Raw genomic sequence first — 20,685 nt, 5'->3', positions numbered from 1 at the left:
GAAAAGTTTTTCTCGACCAAGCCTGTTTGGGACTCAAAATCTGGCAAACAGTCTGTCGCTGAGTGCTTGGACCGTTGTCATTGCCGTCTGGTATTCCAGAGGTTTGGCGACAATGAATTTGGAGAACACACAGCTCATGACCAAAACATATTTGTAGGAGCGTTCCGTTGTTGGCCAAGGTCCCACGAAGTCGCAATGGTCTCGTTCGAATGATTGTGACACGCTAAATCACAATTACCATCTGTTTTTCCAGAAAGTGAACCCCGCTCGCTCAACCGAAAACTTGGCTGCATTGATGCGCTCCACTATCGCCGTTCCTACCTGAACTGCTTCTGTGGAACGCTCATTCTCAATAAGTTCAAAGACCACGTGAGAACAAAAATGCAGCTGAACATGATGAACGCCAGACTACGGGTTGTAACCAATGCCGCTGATGTGAACGTTTATGATCCTACTAGGGCTACTGGAATGTTCCTCAGAGAAACTCCGTCACGCAAAACTGAACCCGTTGGATTCAACAATCGGAGAAACTAAATGTGTGTTTTCGAAGGTAACTTATTTCTATTCATCATACTTGCAAACCGGGCCGACACGGGCCGGCGCGTAACTCGCTTCAAACTCAGTTTTATGAGCTCAAAAATATACCAAAATGTAGATCTCATAGTCAGCGAGTTCTATGTCTGTGACCTACCACGGGCCGGATGGCTATTTATTATTGTACCGCGGGTCGGGAAAAAGTGCAAAAAAACGCGAAAATGACCAAAAAAGCCATTCTAGCCCGGCCCGCGGCATATTAACGAATAGACATCCGGCCCGTAGTAGGTCACGGACATAGAACTCGTCGAGATCTACATTTTGGTATATTTTTCAGCACATAATATTGAGTTTGACGCGAGTTACGAGCCGGCCAGTTTCGGCCCGGTGTACAAGTATGCTATTTATTCACCTATCCTCCCATTTTCAGGTGACGGCGACTACAAACAAGGAGACAATCTTCCTTCCTGGGCGAGACGTGTAAATTTGTTGGAAAAAAGTGAGTAAACGAGAAATTCAATGAAAATCTTGTCCGAGAGGACTACACGGCAACATTGAAAAAGTCGATGAAAATTTCGTAAACTGCTTCAAGATCGATTTTGACCCCAAAAAACGCGTCCAAGGCGCCCCAGACTTTGGCAAGAGTCCAATTCTGCCTGACTCCGATTTTTATCAGAAATGAAATTTGTCTGGTGTGTCTTTGACGCGTTTTCTGTGGATGGAAATAAATTCAAATTTTGACGGTGCTGGGGCGTCGTCGGCGCTCTCATGGCTCTTTTGAATGTTTTTTTGAATCGAAAGTTTGCACTACTTCACTCCTAATCTCACTAAATTCTATCATGTCATGTTAATTTTCAGGGCCAACACCATCTCCGGTTCATCAGAATCCGGGTCAATGAAAATTTCCTCTATTAGATAATTTATTTTGTATTCATTATCAATAAACGATAATTGTGTAGAGAAACTTGCATTCTTTTTTCTAAATAATATTTGGTCGAATCCAAATTTATTACCTTTTCTTCATTGATAGGAACATATTTTTCAGATTCTTTTTAATTTAATATAATTTTGCAGGGTAATAAAACCAAGACTACCTACTGAATGGTTTGGTCGACAACTATATTATATTCCTGATTTTTATTGAATTGTGAGTTTTTTAAAAGAAAAAATCGGTTTTCAGCAAAATCGTTGTTTCTTTTCAGCTAGATTTCGTATTTATTGATTGATGTTTGGTTTCCAACTGACTGGAATTGATTGTGAGTGTTTTTTCTTCCTTTTTCTATCTTAAAATCTCTGAATTTCCACAGAAAAATCACTGAAAAACGCAAAAGTTACTCATGGCAACCGTTATATGATGAAGTCGATTCTCCATAAGATAAACTTGTGTTTTGTGAAAAAGAGACCGGTTTTATTTAAAAGGATTGGCCTCCACATTCAAAAAAGTTGTACTTGAAGGTAGTGAGTTCAATATGACTGGAAACCAAAAATAATCAATTGATTTTTAGCTCATGCGTCACAACAAGAGTTTGCATTTGAGTTTATCATATTCTTACTGAAAATGAGAAAGTTGGCAGTCATTCGACACAAGAGAGGATGAAAATTGGTAAGGGATTGTAATCCCTTACCAATAAATACTTAATATTCCATATTGCAAACCGGGCCGGCTCATATGTAACTTGCTCCAAACTCAATATTACGAGCTGAAAAATATACCAAAATGCGGATCTCGACGAGTTCTATGCCCGTGACCTACTACGGGCCGGATGGCTATTCGTTAATGTGTCGCGGGCCGGGCTAGCAAGACATTTTTGTCCATTTTCGCGATTTTTGACACTTTTTCCCGGCCCGGGCCACATTGACGAATAGCCATCCGACCCGTAGTGGTCACGCCAAGCTCAACATTTTTGTAGTTGCCACTTTTCCACTTTTGAGATATGCGCCTTTAAAAATGCCTGCGGTGCAAGAATCCATGAGTTGGCGTGCCTTCGGCGCAAAAAATGCCGTGAAATGTCTACGACACCAGAATGAAACTGTCTGGGATGCCTGCGACGCTAGAATGCATATATAGAACAGGCTGGGGTTCCTCCGGCGCACAATATAGATGCGAGAGGGAGGAAGATGAGAGACCCAGAGAGACGGAACGTGCTCTGGGCAGACAAATTTTATACTTGCAAACCGGGCCGGCTCATAACTTGCTCCAAACTCAGTTTTATGAGCTGAAAATTATACCAAAATGTAGATCAAAGCGAGTACTATGTCCGTGACCTACTACGGGCCGGATGGCTATTTGTTAATATGCCGCGGGCCGGGCTAGAATGACTTTTTGGTCATTTTCGTAATTTTTGGCACTTTTTCCCGGCCCGCGGCACATTAATGAATAGCCATCCGGCCCGTAGTAGGTCAAGGACATAGAACTCGCTGAGATCTACATTTTCGTATATTTTTGAGCTCATAATATTCAGATTGACGTGAGTTACGCGCCGGCCGGTTTGCAAATATGCAATATTCTGTTCGAAAACTAATTAATTTCAGGAACATTCTCATTACAACAAGAACCTCGATATCTGTTCTTCAAATCGAGAGACGTCGGTCCAGCAATGATATTCTTCCGCCAAGTCTTCAAATATGTAAGTCTAACTTTCCGAAGATGTTGCAAAATGCAAATATATCTTTTCAGGTGGGAGAAACTGTCGAGATCAACCAAGAGTTGTGACATGTGACGTGGAAATAACGGATGCGTTCAAATGTCTCCTTGTAAAAGTTTTCGAGATGACAGAAATGTTTGCTGACCAAGATGTTGTGCTCATTATTAATAAAAGATAATAGTTGTATTCAAAACTTTCTTTCTAAATACTATTTGGTCATATCCAAATTGATTACCTTTTCTTCATTGATTTCCAACGCTTAAACTTTCCAGATTCTTTTTAATTTCATCTAATTTTTCAGGGTAATTAAACCAAGACTACCTACTGAATGGTTTGGTCGACAACTATATTATATTCCTGATTTTTATTGAATAGTGAGTTTAAAAAAATCAATTTTCAGTAAAATAGTTGTTTTTTCAGCTAGATTTTGTACTTATCAATTGATGTTTGGTTTCCAATTGACTGGAATTGATTGTGAGTCTTTTTTTTCTTTTTCTATCTTAAAATCGTCGCAGAATTGAGTTGAAAAGTACAAAAATTGACTGAAAATCAATACCGCAAGACGCGTCTGAGGCACACCAGTCTCTAAAATTGCATTAAAGCCGGTTTGAAATCAACAGAAACAGGCGATGCCAAAAAAAACGCGTCCACGGCGCCCCAGAATTTTTCCGAAAGTCAAATTATTCCTGTTAAACGCGCCAAAGGTACGCCGGACTCCAACTTTTATCAAAAATAAAAGTCGTCTGGCGTGTCTTTGACGCGTTTTCTGGTGAAATAACTTCAGTCTGGGGCACCTTTGACGCGTTTTGAAATTACGTCGTTTCTTCAGAATTTTTGAGCAGTTTTTGCCGATTTTCAGTCAGTTTTTTGAAAATTTTTAGGGCTCTGCCTATTTTACAAATCTGGGGCGCCTTTGACCGAGAGAAGTATCGAAAAAGTGAAATTTCACTAACTCAAAAAATGATATATTCCAGGACCACAACGGCACCGTTCCAAAGAGTCCACGTTGACTACGCCGCTTTCTTCAAAAAACAAGAAGAAGAAGAAAAAATACATTGTTGTCTTGGCTTTCAGGCAAATTCATAATCGCTGAGCCAGTCATGGATCAAACTGTAGAGACTATGTGCAATGTATTCACGGAGACAGAGTAGTCAGCCGATTCGGAGCACCAAAAAGTTCATCTAGAAGACTGTTTCCTACATATTTCGCAAATTCATCGACCGCTCAATTTGGTTCATTCAAATGAGAAGTGTTTATACATCACGATGGCCACAATGGATGAATGTGCAATAAGGAAAGCTAAGTGGATTTGGAGCACCAAAACTATTCGACACAGACAGAGGCACCAACTACATGAGCAAGAAGCCAATAATAAAAGAAAATTTTTTTAATAAAAGATAATTGTGTAAAACCTTGCATTCTTGTTTCTAAATACTATTTGGTCGAATCCAAATTGATTACCTTTTCTTTATTAATATCCAACGCTTAAACTTTTCAGATTCTTTTTAATTTCATATAATTTTGCAGGGTTACTAAACCAAGACTACCTACTGAATGGTTCGGTCGACAACTACATTATATTACTGATTTTTATTGAATTGTGAGTTTTTTACAAACATTGAGTTTCAGCAAAATAATTTGTTTTTTTTCAGCAAATTTTTGTATTTATCAATTGATGCTTGGCTTCCAATTGACTGGAATTTATTGTGAGTCTTTTTTCTTCCTTTTTCTATTTTAAAATCTTTGAATTTCGACAAAAATAGCCTATTTTGGGCAAAATTTGAATTGATGTAACACCGAAAAATGCGTCCAAGGCGCCCCAGCCTGCGCCAAAACTCAAATTCTGTCTATGAAATGCGCCAAAGGTACGCCAGACTCCAATTTGCATCAAAAATGGAAGTCGTCTGGCGTGCCTTTGACGCGTTTTTGGTAAAATAATTTCTAGTCTGGGGCGCCTTCAGCGCTCTCTCCATTTCTACAAAAATTTTTGATCAGTTTTCGTTAATTTTCAGTCATTTTGAGAGTTTTAGATAATCGACTTTCTGCCAAAATCAATTCGCTGCAAAACACAAAAGTGACTCAAGGCAACCGTGATATGATGAAGTCAATTCTCCAAATCTAACACCATGCATTCAGAAAAAAAATGAACAAGTTCAATTGTTTTCTCGACGGAATTCGTCACTCTTATTGCTGAACTTTTGTGTTTTTTGATTGATGTTTTGATCTCAAATCGACTGGAATTGATTGTGAGTTTCTTCTTTTTCTATTTAAAATCATTGAATTTCTACAAAAATAGCTTAATTTGCGCAAAAATCGATGTAAACACCAGAGTTGTCCGGAATCGGGATTCCGGAAATTCCGGATTCCGGATTCCGAAATTCCGAAATTCCGGGGTTTTTCGTCATTCCGGTTCCGGATTCCGGATTCCGGATTTCGAAAATTCGATTCCGGTTCCGGATTCCGGAAACAGAAAAATCGCATTCCGTACAACTCTGGTAAACACCTAAAAACGCGTCCAAGGCGCCCCAGACTTCCAAAAGTCAAATTCTGTCTCTTAAACGCGCCAATGGTACGCCGGACTCCAATTTTTATCAGAAATGGAAGTCGACTGGCGTGCCTTGGACGCGTTTCCCGGTGTTTGAATCAAACATTAAATAACGGGAAATGGCCGAATTTGAGCTAAAAAAAGTACAGAAACTTCATCGAAAAAAGCGTCCAAGACGCCCCAGTCTCGAAAATCGGCTAAAAATCGACTCGTATTGGCTCTGAAACGCGCCAATGGTACGCCCGTCTCCAATTATTATAATCCAAGATGAAAGTCGTTTGGCGTGCATTTGACGCGTTTCCTGGTGAAAAAAACGTTAAATTTTGATGATCTGGCGTGCCTTCGGCGCGTTTTGAAGTCATAGTTAGAGTTTTTTCTTTGAACCTGCAGAAAGTAATCCACATCTTTTTTGCAGCTGGTAAACGAAGTCTTCTTGGTGATGGACGTGAGCTGAAGAGCGTTTCCCGCATCAAATTTTAGTGACGGAGGTGTACTACATCACAAGACACCATAACACTACCAGCATTTTCCCGCACCAAGTATTTTTGGTGACGGACGTGTGCTAAACTCAGGAAAAACGACTCGAAAACTCAAACCACTCGAGAAATTCAATTGGCTGAAGTCTACTGGATTATAGAAGTTGGATGGAGCCCTTAGAAGTCACAGTAGAGAGCTAAAAACTAGAAATGTTTCAGCCGCAAGTTTCTAACCACTTTTAAAATTCCGTTTTTATTATTAATAAAAGATAATTGTGTAAAAACTTGCATTCCTTTTTCTAAATACCATTTGGTCGAATCCAAATTGATTACCTTCTCTTTATTGATATCCAACGCTTAAACTTTTCAGATTTTTTTAATTTCATATAATTTTGCAGGGTTAATTAACCAAGACTACCTACTGAATGGTTTGGTCGACAACTATAGTATATTTCTGATTTTTATTGAATTGTGAGTTTTTTATAGAAAAAATCGATTTTCATCAAAATCGTTTTTTTTTCAGCTAGTTTTCATATTTAATGGTGGATGCTTGGATGTCAAAACGTTGACAAATGCAAAACTGAGTGACTCAAGAAAACCGTGATATGATGAAGTCGTTTCTCCGTAAAATGAAGTTATGTTACACTCTCGAGAGTGCATTGGAATCTGACGACTGGAATTAATTGTGAGTTTTCGAACGATCCTTTTTCTATTGGAAATCTTCGAATTTCGACAAAAATAGCCAATTATTTGCAAAGTTAAGTTGAAAAGTACAAAAAAAAACGCGTTCCAGTCTCAAAAATAAAATCGGCTTAAAATCGATTCAAACTGCCTACATCAAAAAAAGCGTTGAAGGCGTCCCAGATTTCGCCAAAAATCAAATTCCGTCTTCTAAACGCGCCAAAGGTACGCCGGAATCCAATTCGTATCAAAAATTGAAGTCGTCTGTCGTGCCATTGACGCGTTTTCTGGTGAAATAACTTTAAAACTTGTAGGTCTGGGGCGCCGTCGGCGCTTTTTGGGCTTACGTTGTTTCTATAGAGTGTAGGACCAGTTTTCGCCGATTTTCAGTAAAAAAAAACCTGAAATTTAGCTATTTTGCCGGCATCTGTTTTCTTCTCCACGACCCTAACTAAACCACTTACAGGACTTGGAAATATCAGACGTCAACAGTACCATCTGGTGGTTTCTCCTTCGGATACAGTAATTACGCCTATCGCAAATCAGCTTATCAGATAAGACCGGAACCGGGGTAGGAGAGAAGGATTCCAGGAAACCCCGACACCAGAAAACGGTGAAGGAAACCTTCCAAGGGAATCACCACCTGACAATACCCTACTCCGAACAGCAATCTTCAATCCTGAAGTTGGCGGAAAACTTGGAAAAGGAGAGAACATAGGGGACCGAACTTTGACACACAGGACAACTATCGAAACTGCAGTCGGAGTCCTCCGAATTCACCACCGAAACTAGGAGAGAGATGGCGGTAACGGAAGGAGAATTCCAACCTGGAGAGAACAGGGAGAAATGACAAAAATCCTGGACAAGAGAATATCCAAGATGGAAAATCGTCCGAGATTAAGGAATGACTAGACGAATTCTCTCGTGCTCTTTTTCATCGGTGTCACATTGAAGCAGTGGAACTCATACCACTTCAGGACGAGCGCTTCTGAAATACAACCGATTAGACGAGGACAAGATATTGGGAGGAGGCAGCCAAGATGCTAATCGAAGCTCATGACTGTCCCGCGGAGTCCCTCAGAATTCACCACAATGGAAAACGGGAACAGGAGAATTCCAACCTGAAGAGAACAGGGAGAAATAACGAAAATCCTTGATGCGATTTATAATTTGTTTTCATTATTAATAAAAGATAATATTTGTATCCAAAACTTGCATTCTTCTTTCTGAATACCATTTGGTCGAATCCAAATTGATTACTTTTTTTCATAGATACGAAGCGTCTCAGTTTCAAAACGTCCCGTTTTATTTCATATAATTTTGCAGGGTAATTAAACCAAGACTACCTACTGAATGGTTTGGTCGACAACTATATTATATTCCTGATTTTTATTGAATTGTGAGTTTAAAAAAGTCGATTTCCAGCAAAAATCATTGTTTTTCAGATAATTTTTGTATTTATTGATGGAAGCTTTGGTCTAAAATCGACTAGAGGAAGTGATTGTGAGTTTTTTCTTTCATTTTCAATAATAAATTCTTTGAATTTCTACAAAAATAGCCTATTTAGAGCGAAATTTGGGTAGAATTTCAAAATTTGAATTTATTGATTTCCACCTGGAAATGACCGAATTTAAGCAAAAAAGGACGGAAATTTTCTCAAAATCAATGAAAAAAGCGTTCAACGCGCCCCAGACGTTGCCTGAAATTAAATTCCGTCTTTTAAACGCGCCAAAGGTACGCCCGTCTCCAATTTTTGTCAAGAATTGAAGTCGTCTGGCGTGCTTTTGACGCGTTTTTGAGTCACGTCGTTTCTGCACGATTTTTGATAAGTTTTCAGCGATTTTCAGTCATTTTCGGAAAATTTCAGAAGTTTTCTGGCAATTAGGAGACTAAAATTTGAAACGAAAACCTTGAAGTATAAGTATTTGATTTCCTTACAGTGATATGTTCCATCCCAGGCAACACTACCATGTTGAATTACTACAAGTTTTCCCACTCCGTATCCATGTGGCGACGGCTGACTTGAGAGACTCATGGTTAGTATCATTTTCCAGCTTCTCACCTTTGTATTTACTATTTCAGATCACACAACTACCCCCACGCAGCTGAAGCAGATCTTCCTGACGTTGCTACGGCTTGGACGGCAGCTGGAGAATTAAAATCGGCTATTTCCACGAAGTCACCATGCTGCGCAACGGTATCCCAGGTATCTCCTCCCTCACACAACTTCTCGTCCATACTGTTTTCTTTTTTCAGCTAGTTTCGCTTTTTTAGAAAAAAAGCAATGGCAATCAAAATTCAGACCGTATATTGATGGAGCTGAGACCACTATGATCACTGATCATGCTCCACTCAAAGCACTGCTGTACAGAACGGACCTGCAAGGTCGACTCGCGAAATATCAGATCATTCTCCAAGAGTATAACGTCACCTACCGCCTTGGAAAAGCGAATGTGGTTGCAGATGCACTATCATCCATTGGTATACTGCAGTAATCCCACAATGGGTCGATCTGAAAGCAATCAAAGAAGAGCATCATGCAGCCAAAGAACTCGAAACAGTAAGAGACTAACGACGGAGATATCTACAAGAACTACAATGGATACCCAGTCGTTTATCTACAAAAGGGAACTAAATATGGTCTAAAACAGGAAGAAGGTGCTCATCTCGGAAGAGACAAGACGATAGGAAAGAAATCGCTACATGGCCAGGACTCGAAATGGAAGTTCAGAATATCGTCCAACTTGTCAACACTCAAAAGACTCGACGGAAACCAGAACGAGAGCTTTCCTCCACGAATTCGGAGACGTTTCTCAACCGTCTGATAGAGTTCATGCCGATTTCGTAGGAGCATTGCCAACAACTGACCGAGCAAGAAAATATAAAATAGTTTCTGAAAATTTTCAACATTCTAATAAAAGATAATATCAAAACTTGCATTGTTCTTTCCTAATACTATTTGGTTGAATCCAAATTGCTTACTTTTCTTTATTGATATTTTTCAGCGTTTCTAAATGCTCCGGTTTATTTCATATAATTTTGCAGGGGTTATTAAACCAAGACTACCTACTGAATGGTTTGGTCGACAACTATTTTATATACATGATTTTTTGTGAATTGTAAGTAATTAGAAAAAAGTCAATTTTCAGCAAAATTGTTGTTTTTTTCAGCTAGTTTTTTGCATTTATTAGTGATGCTTCGGCCCTCAAATCTCAATTCGACTGGAATTGATTGTGAGCTTTTTTCATTCTTTTTTCTATTGAAAATCTTTGAATTTCGACAAAAGTAGTCTATTTTTCGAAAGATCTAGTAGAAAAGTATTGAAACTCCCTCAAAATCGATATTAAAACCAAAAAAATCGTTTAGGACTCCCCAGGTTTTGAAAAAATTGTAAAAATCGGCTAGAAATCAGTCAAAATTATTTGAAAAATCGCTTTGAAATTACTCCTTACTTTAAAACGCGCCAACGGCGCCTCGGACTTAGCGAAGAATCAAATTCTGTCTCTGAAACGCGTCAAAGGTACGCCCGACTCTAGTTTTTATCAATACTAAAAGTCGGCAGGCGTGCCTTTGACGCGTTTTCTTGTGAAGTATCTTTAGGCTGGGGCGCCTTTGACGCGTTTTGGAATCAATTAGTTTCTACGGAATTATTGACTAGTTTTCGTCGATTTTCAGTCAGTTTTTTGAAAATTGCAAAAGTTTTTTTGACAATTAGGGAGATGCTAAAATTTGAAGCCGAAACCTATATGATTTCTTTACAGTGATATGTTCCATCCCAGGCAGCACTACCATGTTGAACTACTTCAAGTCTACCCACTCCATATCCATGCACGTGACGACGGCTGACTTGAGGGGGGAAATTGATGTTAGTATCTTTTCTTGGAAATTCTCTCCTCATATTTACAATTTCAGATCACACAACTATCCCCACGCAGCTGAAGCGGACCGTTGAGATGTTGTTAGGGATTCGACAGCAGTGGCTATCAAAATTCAGACCGTATATTGATGGAGCCGAAACTACTATCATCACTGACCATGCTCCACTCAAAGCACTGCTGTACAGGACAGACTTGTCAAGCGCAAATTCAGTACGCTGAACTATTTCAAGTCGGCACATTCTCTGTCAATGAGTGTCAGCACAGCAGATTTGCGACTTCTGTAAGTTTTCCACCCTCAAAACGCCCACAAACCTCCTTCCTTGTAGGTCTCTCAATTATCCACCCGCTGCCGAAGCCGATCTTTCCGATGTCGTCAGACGACAGCTGCCGGCGAGCTTAACGACAACAACGTAGCTCACCGCCTCATTTCCACAGATGAGAACGGTTACTTCCACGAATTGACACAATTACGAAACGGCTTGCCACGTAATTCTTTCCTTAGTTAACATTCCTACAACTAATAGTTCTTTTTTCAGCAAGTTATGCCATTTTGAGTGGCGACGTTAAGTTCAACGCTGCTGGATCGCGAGTCATATCGGCTGGTAGTGACGACGTCAGTGACCAACCTCCTGCGAAGCGTAGGCACATTGCCAAGAAGAAAATATTGCCCGATGAAGAAGCCATACATTACCGCCATATTGCCACACGCAAGTTACAAGCGAAACATATTCTTTTCGGCAACTTCTGAATTCTTCTTCCCCCTTTGTGCAATTTTCATTTCCATTTGACTCCATTTGATCTTTATTAACTTTATCTTTATTAATCTAAAAAAGATAACAAACAATTCAACTATTTAATCGATCTGAAAGACAACTGAAAGACAACAACAATCGTAAAGCGATTCGACTTACACAACAATTACACCAAAAAATGTTCACTTTCTAAATTCCCGCATTGCGTAAATCTAATCGCCGTACAAACCAACACGTTTTAATTAAAATTCAAAAATCTATATCCCATTTTATGCCACAGCCAAGAGAAAATCGATACCCACCGGGTTCGCATTGGCATTGTTGTTTCTAGCCTCCACGCCGACCAGATCTTCAAAATTGGGATTTTTGATATTTGGAATGCATCGTGGCGCGTTCGGGTGAACTGCTGCGCCAGCAATCAGACGCTTACTGCAAATAATTCCTTGCTATTTTCTTCCTTTCACAATGGACTCACGACTTCAAGTATCGAGCATTTGCTAAAAATCGCTCTAAACGCCCTGAATTCACGTTTTCCCGGCTCAAAATGAGCCTAGGTGGAAGAGTTTTCACACGCGAATTTTTGCCCCCGTGTAGTCCTCTCGGACAAAATTATTTATTTTTATTTCTCGATTTCTCGTTTTCTTGCTTTTTTCAACAAAATTTCGTGTTTTTTCTTCTTTTTTTACGATATAAATTGAAAAAAAACACGGAATTTTGTTGAAAAAAGCAAGAAAACAAAAAATCGAGAAATGAACAGAAATAATTTTGTCCGAGAGGACTACACGGAAGCGAATATTCGCATGGGAAAACTCTTCCACGAAAGCTCATTTTGAGTCGGGAAAACGTGAATTTAGGGTGTTTAGAGCAATTTTTAACATGTGCTCCAATGATGAAAGTTGTTCAGAATTTTCTGAAGTATCAGAATCTGAAATATGAAAAAATATGACTTCAGTCCTCCTTTAACAATATTTGTATATCATTTTCGGGTTACTGTACACACCAGTTCTCGCAATCAAGTGTACAGAACTTTTTCGACTGAGTATTTCATGCGAGTTTTTCTAGGCCACACATTGCTGCAGCCCCGCCGTGTGAGACTACACAAAAACGCGTCAAAGGCGCCCCCGGCTCGAGCCCACATGTTCCCTCCCGTTGCGTTGAGAGCACCAAAGAGGGGATGAGAAAATGCTGTGGGAGATGTGGAGACGCAGAGAAGCAGGAAAAAAAAGTGTATGTGGGCGTTGCTAAGAGAGACGCATATAGTTTGGTGAACGCCTGGCGGCGTATTGATTTCGCCTTCTTCGACTTTTTGTTTCGTTTCTTCAATGGGATGTTTCGAAACTAGAAAATGCTTCATTTTTCACCGATTTTTTTGCGTTTAGTTGTGAAATGTCTCAGTTTTGAAATGTCCCGTTTTATTTTATATAATTTTTCAGGGTAACTAAACCAGCGACTACCTACTGAATGGTTTGGTCGACAACTATATTATATTCCTGATTTTTATTGAATTGTGAGTTTAAAAAAATAGATTTTCAGCTAAATCTTTGTTTTTTCAGCTCGTTTTGTATTTATTGATCCATGTTTTGTTCTCAAATCGGCTGGAATTTGTTGTGAGTTTTTAAATTCGTTTTTTTAAATTCAAAACGTCGGACAGACAAAATTTATAGAAAATTTATTTTTTCACCACAAAATCGCCCATTTTGCTCCAAATTTGGTTGAATGCGCCCAAGGCGCCCCAGCCTTCGCTGAAAAGTACCGAAAACTGTGTGCAAATTGATATTAAAACCAAAAAAAAAGCGTTTAGAACGTCCTAAATTTTTAAAAATTGAGAAAATCGGCTGGAAATCGCTCCTAACTAATAAACGCGTCCAAGGCGCCCCAGCCTTTCCCAAAAGTCAAATTCTGTCTCTGAAACGCGCCAAATCTACGCCAGGCTTCAATTTCCATCAAGAATTGAAGTAGTCAGATAGTGCCTTTGACGCGTTTTTTGATGAAATAATTTTTAGTCTGGGGCGCCTTCAGCGCGTTTTGAAATCACGCCAGTTTCTACTGAAATTTTGACCAGTTTTCGCCAATTTTCAGGGGGTTTTGAAAATTTTTTAGGGTTTTTAAAGCATTTATAGCCTAGCCTGGGTAGTGCTGTCAATTCAGACTGCCTAGAATTCAAAAAAAAAAATTGAAAATCGGCTAAAAAGGGAGTTATTCTCTAAACTTTAACCCAAAATCAGTGAAAACAAAACAAAACGTTTTCTTCCAGGTAAAGAGACCAACATGGCTAAATGATGAGGCAACCAACCGAATCGCGAAAAACGTGAAAACATACCAAACCGTGGCGGCAATCAATGCGATGAATGCCATGAAGGGAACAAAATTTAAGAAGAAGGAAAACACCAGGACTCGAATGTTTCAAATGGCTCTTTTGTATCGTCACCAATGCAAAAATTGGAAGAAGGATATTCGTGAACAAAAAGGATGTTTTGACGAACCAAGCAATGAGGATTTTCCAACAAGTTCTTCTTCACGGAGAAACATCAAACGACGCTCAAATAAACAGCCACTGTTGCGTGTTACATCTCCATTTATTTTGAATACATAAATATATACCCACTACAAGGCAGTACACTTTTACAATACATGCTTTCACAAGGGAATTCTTTGGAGACGTCTTTTTAAAACGACCTATAAATTAGGTTTTAGATATTTTCGACTACGAGGAGTCCATTTCTGCAGTCAAAACCGGCTAAATGTCTCTGCGAGCCGAGTTATGAGCTTTCAAACTTTTCATATGTACAAGCGCAGGTTAACTGGGGAACACAGGTGGAACCGCGAGGTGGCGTACATGCGACCGACTTGAAATTCCGTGTGAACAGGCTTAACCATATAAAAAGTTTGAAGGCTCATAACTCGGTTCGCAGGGACATTTAGCAGGTTTTGACTGCAGAAACGGTCTCCTCGTGCACAGGCTCCCAAGCTTCCAATACGCCAAGCAATGCCAGAAAAAGACGCGTCAATCAAGTAGCTGGCGCAAATTCGGACGATTTTTCGAAAATTTTAGCCTTTTTCGATCTTTTGTTCTGTTACATTTCACGGATTGTTTTTGTTAGAAAGACATTCCTCAGACTGAAAGACGTTCAAAAAGTGTAAAAACTTTAATTTTGGTGGAGTAAATAAAAAGATACGGCCGTTTTCACAGTGAAATTCATGAAACTTTAAAAGTATAGAACTCCTCCTACGCTGAATAAAAATTCAACTTTTTGTGCTTAATAGACTCGAAAAACACTACCTTAAAAAGTTCGGGAATTGTTTTTGGAAAAATTGTCACAGAAACTTTAAATTCCCAAAAAACTGCATTTCAAGCCAAAAAATGGGGTCTAAAATTTGAATTCGCGCCGAAATTGCGAAATGCGTCAACAAAAATCGGCAAGTGCGCAAACAAAAACACGCGAAACGTGCAACACCGCACCTTGCTTTACCGGAAGCGGGGGAGACTGTGTCGTGGTTGAAAATACCTATAACCAAATTGATAGGTCGTTTGAAAGTGGCGTCTCCAAAGACTTTCCTTGCCAGGCATCTCTGCGACTATCAATTTACACTGACCAATATGTAGTCAACTTTAAAGGCGCGTATCTCAAAAGAAAAGAGCTACCAAAAGAGGGCGGAGCTACCAAAAGACTGTCAACTACAAAAATGTAGTTCTAGTTTTGATTTACAAAATGCACATAAATTCGAAAATGATCAATTTACACTATCCCCATTAATCAGCCAAGACGCCTCGTTGATCAAAAAACGGCGTCCAAGGCACCCCAGCCTGCTGCCGCTACCTCAAGAACATATGTTCACTCCCGTTGGTGTGTGTGTGTACACAGCAAGTGCGCTCCATTGAATAGTGGGAAATAGACCAATTCAAATAATAGTCCCTCTCATGTATCCGCCCTCCCCCCTTCTGAGAGGACGATTTCCATTTTTTGACTTTTTTTCTTATTTTTCGTTTAAACTCAATACCTAATAATTTTCTCCTATTAATTTAATAATTTTGCAGAGTAACTAAACCAACTGAGACCAACTACCGGATTGATGGTCGACAACTATGTATTTATATGTGATTTTTTGTGAATTGTGAGTTTAAAAAAATAGATTTTCAGCAAATAATTGTTTTTTTTTTCAGCTAATTTTTGTGTTTATCGATTGGTGTCATGATTCAAGAAGGCCCAGAAGCAGTGCGATCTCTGTCTTCAAGATCCAGAAGTGTGAGTTTCTCCTTTTTCAATTTGAAACCTTTGAATTTCGACAAAAATATCTTAATTTCCGCAAAAATCGATGTAAACACCTAAAAACGCGTCCAAGGCGCCCCAGAATTTGCCGGATAGATTCGAATTCTGTCTCCAAGACGCCAAAGGTACGCCGGACTCCAATTTTTATCAAGAATTGGGGTAGTCAGATAGTGCCTGTGACGCGTTTTCTGGTGAACTAACATGGGCTGGGGTGTCTCCAGTGTTAGAATTATTTTGAGTTTCATAGATCAGAAGAGGGTAGATTGAAAACTTACTTGCAGTCCTTTTTTGGAGTCTGGGAGACCGGGTAATAATATTAAACTTGTGATAATTGCAGTGAAGTTTTTTTGGTTCAATCTGCAGCTTTTTGAAAATTCCTGTGTCAGTTTGTTCTCAGTGTTTCAACCGGAAAAAATTCCAACAACTCTGAGTGGCCGGGATTAAACGGGATGAGCAGAAAGTATTTCTATATGTCATATATAGAAAGTATGGTTTCATTTGACTTATTCTGGTTTCAGGGTCCTTCCGAAACACCAACATCCAGAAAGCATCGCAATGCTGGAAACACATGTGCTGACTCTGCAAGTGGAAAGAAGGTGTACCACCTTCAAGCACCCAATTTTCAGCAGGTTTGATCGTGGTGCTGAAAATTTGAGATGAATGTTTGATTTTCAGACCGAACAAGAAATCTCTCTTGGGGAACTGAAGAGCAGAGAAAAAAAAGGACAGCTCCTCCGTGATATCGATAAGGGAAAAGTCGAAGAGTTGACACTTCTTCCATATATTACTCTTGTCTATAGTCACGAAACATCCTCCCAGCCAGTATTCTTTGTGAACGCTCAGACAAGTCGTATTACGTATTATTGCTGTTGCACTGTATATTCCCCTCCTGTCTCTAGTATCCTTTCTCACTCTCTTGAAAAACCCCTCCGTCTTTATTCTCGTAAAGTCCTTCAACGCTGTAATATTTCATATTCTTCCTACCCCCACCGGCTCGAAATCCTTAACTTAGTCTCCCTCCGTCACCGCCGTCTCAAAGCCCAACTCCTTCTGCTTTATAGCTTTATTAGCGGTGCCACTTAATTCCCCAACCTTAAATTTCATGTCAAAATCTCTCAATCACTTCGACGTCCCATGACCTTAATTTGTTGCCATCCCTCTATCCCCGATTTTTTTGCATCCTACATTCCAATTTGGAATGCTATCACTGCTAATGTCCCCCAATTCCTTCCTCCATCTAAATTCGAAACTCTCCTTAACTCCTCTATTACCCGTTTTTAGTATTTTAGTTAATTATTAAAATTAAACTTTCAATTTTGAGAAAACTATATACATGTTTCTATTTTTATTTTTCCAACACGAAAAAGTGAATAAATGATATTTTATTATTTGTTCAAAATATATAAATTTTTTAAATCAGGATTAAAAAGAAAAAGGTATAATAAAATAATAGTCCAAATCGAGTGGGTCACGTGGGCGGAGCGCGGGATTCTGAAGTCTGACGGACGATCTCGTTCTTCCCGTGTGTCCGGCGTATAATCCCTCCACTGAAAAGTTTTTTTTTAAAACAAGAATTTAGTATGAGATTTTACTCACCAATTCGCCTCGTGAAGATGACGGTCGACTTCTTCTTCCGGGTGATCACGCTGGAAAAAACGAAAATATTAAGATTGAAGTATATTTTGAAATTTAAGTACTCACCTCGAGGCTTGACTGCTGAGGAGTGCGGCACATTCTTTTCATCTTCTTCTTCCGGTTCTTTTGAATTCCCAGTCGTCCAATGGCAAGATCGACCTCCTCGTTGGCGACATCTTCTTCCTCCTCTTGACTTCTGGAGCGGAGCGCGGGATTCTGAAGTCTGTTGGTCGATCCTACATATGCCAAGACCTCTTCTTGATCCGGATTCTGGAGCTGGAAAAATACAACAATATAAACTGATAACCTTAAAAACTAAGTACTTACCCAGAGCCAAATTCCTCCTCGGATATCATTGCTTGTTTTCATTTGTTTTGATGGATGTCGAGCTTTTTTCTTTGGTGTTTGGTTAGAAACACTGAAAAGGAAAAGATTTTCCTAGTTGAAAAATTGTTTTAACGTACCTCTCGTTGTGAACAACCAGACGCTTTCAAGAAAGAAGGTAGAAATGGCGAAAAAGTCAAGAAAGGTCTTTTAGTAGAGGGAGTACGAGACACAGACGTTTTCGATTAGTCATTTCTCAGTAAACACACGAACACGTCTTAGAACATTTTAGAAGAAAGATGAAATTTGAAAAAGTACAGAAATTTGAAAATAGATTTTGAAGATATCAATTACGCGGAAGACGCGGACGCCGCGCGCGACGCATTTTTTCAGAGATACCGTATACTCTGAAACTTGGGTCTCGAAACGATTAGACAGATATAGTGTAGTTTCGAAAATATTCATTTTTTAAAGTAATTAACGGAATAAGTAATTAACGAAATAAGTAATTAAATAATTTCGTACCTTTGACGCGTTTTCTGATAAAATAAATTCAAAATTTGAATTTTAGGAGAAAAATTATGTTTTTTGAGCTGAAAAACTCGAAAAATTTCAAAAATTTGGTAAAAAAGGCAAAAAAAATGAAATTTTTAATTATTTTCCAGGTTTTTCTACTTTTTTCAACATTTCAATTATATTTTTACTCATTTTTTTTGGAATTAAAATCGCTTTCAGACATAAACCAAAAATTTCAGATTTGTTTTCTGCAAGAAAGTTTGAAAAATCACTAATTTTCGCATTTTAAAGGCATTTTCGGTATTTTTTATGATTTATTCGATTTTCTCCTATTTTGTATCATTTGTAGGGTCGATATGCTTCTGATGAATCTGAATAAGCCAGAGAAAGTGCCTGGAAACCATCTCAAATGCTATTGAGTTGGCAATCTTCACCGAGAGGATGTGGAAAGTGATTCAAAGTAAGACATCTTGAATAGGATAGACGAGAATAAAACATAATTTCAGAGGTTACTCCGTGACTAGCCGCTAATTTTTTGGAAAATCCACTAAAAACCTGCGATAGATATAGCGAGAGATTTTGGATTGAATGAGAACACAGTTGGAGACTTTCAAAATTGGTTCAGAGACAACAATGGTGGGAAAGAGAGGCAAATGGAGAATTGTGTAGCTGAATGAAAGTGCCATGTATATGCTGCATCGCCATGCCATTTGGATTTTTGGGTTGAAACTTCATCTTTCAAATAATTTCATTCATTTTCATTATTAATAAAAGATTGTTGTACTAAAACTTGCATTTTTCTTTCTAAATTTTTCATGGATATCTTTCAGCGATTATAGTCTTGATTTCGAAGCGTCCCGGTTTATTTCATACCAGCCTGTCTCCCCCGCCTTCGGCGGTTGAGCCGGCTGGTCTCTCTTCATTCGCGTGGCCATTAACTTTTGAATGTGCCCGCATGGCCGAGTGGTCTAAAGCGGCGGTCGTTGTCCAAAGTACGCCAGTTCGGTTTTGCCCGCTGGCTCAGTTTCTCTTCTCTTTCCAAAACCGCTGCGGACATCGCCTCAGACAAACAGACAACGCCCAATTGTCTTTTATATATAAGAATGATAATTTTTTAGGGTAATTAAACCAAGACTACCTACTGAATGGTTTGATCGATAACTTTATTATATTCCTGATTTTTATTGAATTGTGAGTTTTTTTTGGAAAAATCGATTTTCAGCAAAATAGTTTTTTCAGCAAATTTTTGTATTTATCAATTGATGCTTGGCTCTCGAATCGACACGGGTTGCTATGAAATTGATTGTGAGTTTTTCATTTTTCAAAAAAATTATTAAACTGCATGAAAATTGGCTTAAAGTCGACTCAAACGGTCAAATTCTTTTTTTAAAACGCGTCCAAGGCACCCCAGAATTTTTAACAAGTCAAATTCTGACTCTTAAACGCGTCAAAGGCGCGCCGGAACCCTATTTTCATACAAATAGAAGTCTGGCGTGCCTTCGACGCGTTTTCTGATAAAATAAATTGAAATATTGACGAACTAGGGCGTCTTAGGATTCAAACTTTAAAAAAAATTGAAAACATAAACGTTAGAATTCCGTATAGATTTTTTTCAAAATTAAAATTGATTCAATAGGAGTCAAACGTCAAAAATTATGATGTTCCAGTGGATGGATTTCAATGGAACAACTCAGCAGGAGGTCACCAGTACATTCACAAAAATGAAAGTCGTCTTTCTTCTAGTTTTGGTGTTCTTCTCTGTAAGTTTCTGCTCAATGAAAAATACGGAATACCAAAAGAGACAGTGGTAAGAACGTTTTGAAGTAGCAAAGAAGTTTTTTGACTTTTTTTGTTTTAGGATCGTCTCAAAGAGACTGTAGACAACTTGAGTGAGAAAACTCGTGAAGCTCAGGTAAGACTATCAGAAGTCGACTCGAACTGAAATTATTGTTTTAATAAATTTGTTGGATTAGCACATATTTGTTTTCTGTTTCCATGTTTTCAGACACTGCATCAATTTTACTCTGACAAAATCATATATTGTCATCTTTAAAGATGCATATCTCGAAAGTGGGCGGAGTTACAGGAAAACTGTCAACTACAAAAATGTAGCTCTAGTTTAGTACTGCAAGATCATCCAAAAATCATTTAGCCGTTTATCAAAATAACGCGTCCAAGGCGCCCCAGACCAGAGAAGGCGTCTCCGCTGCCGGTTCCCCAAGGCCACATGTTCCCTCCCGTTGCGTTTGTATGTATGTCGATTAAAAGGAGAGCAGTTGGCCACTATTTGAAGTAAAGGGAGGGAATGGGGGGTCTTAAGATATAGAGTGTGGGGAAAAGTGGAGACGCAGAGAGGCAGAGAACAAAGAGAGAGGAATTGCGAAGAGAGACGCAGACAGTTTGTTGACCCATTTTTCGTCTTCTTCTTCTC

The 20,685-nt window shown here is 38.9% G+C and overlaps 3 protein-coding genes across 3 annotated transcripts; all 3 read left to right on the top strand.

Annotated features, from left to right (window-relative positions):
* Nucleotides 1–445: 445 nt before the first annotated feature.
* On the top strand, nucleotides 446–3,247 carry GCK72_003370 (uncharacterized protein; the record flags this gene model as incomplete). The annotated part of the gene is made up of 4 exons (XM_053724011.1): nucleotides 446–536; nucleotides 965–1,033; nucleotides 3,067–3,161; nucleotides 3,212–3,247. The coding sequence occupies 4 exons, from the start codon at nucleotides 446–448 to the stop codon at nucleotides 3,245–3,247; spliced, it is 291 nt and encodes a 96-aa protein (XP_053592656.1).
* Nucleotides 3,248–10,886: 7,639 nt separating this feature from the next.
* On the top strand, nucleotides 10,887–11,507 carry GCK72_003369 (uncharacterized protein; the record flags this gene model as incomplete). Its single annotated transcript, XM_053724010.1, has 3 exons — nucleotides 10,887–11,039; nucleotides 11,086–11,245; nucleotides 11,296–11,507. The coding sequence occupies 3 exons, from the start codon at nucleotides 10,887–10,889 to the stop codon at nucleotides 11,505–11,507; spliced, it is 525 nt and encodes a 174-aa protein (XP_053592655.1).
* A 4,194-nt stretch (nucleotides 11,508–15,701) lies between these two features.
* On the top strand, nucleotides 15,702–20,196 carry GCK72_003368 (uncharacterized protein; the record flags this gene model as incomplete). Its single annotated transcript, XM_053724009.1, has 5 exons — nucleotides 15,702–15,755; nucleotides 16,298–16,408; nucleotides 16,455–16,647; nucleotides 19,922–20,061; nucleotides 20,113–20,196. 5 exons carry the CDS (start codon nucleotides 15,702–15,704, stop codon nucleotides 20,194–20,196), a joined length of 582 nt encoding a protein of 193 aa, XP_053592654.1.
* Nucleotides 20,197–20,685: the final 489 nt, after the last annotated feature.

This window comes from Caenorhabditis remanei, chromosome I (genome assembly GCF_010183535.1).
Source record: "Caenorhabditis remanei strain PX506 chromosome I, whole genome shotgun sequence".
NCBI classification, from domain to species: Eukaryota; Metazoa; Nematoda; class Chromadorea; order Rhabditida; family Rhabditidae; genus Caenorhabditis; species Caenorhabditis remanei.
This window is presented reverse-complemented; position numbering and strand designations above follow the sequence as displayed.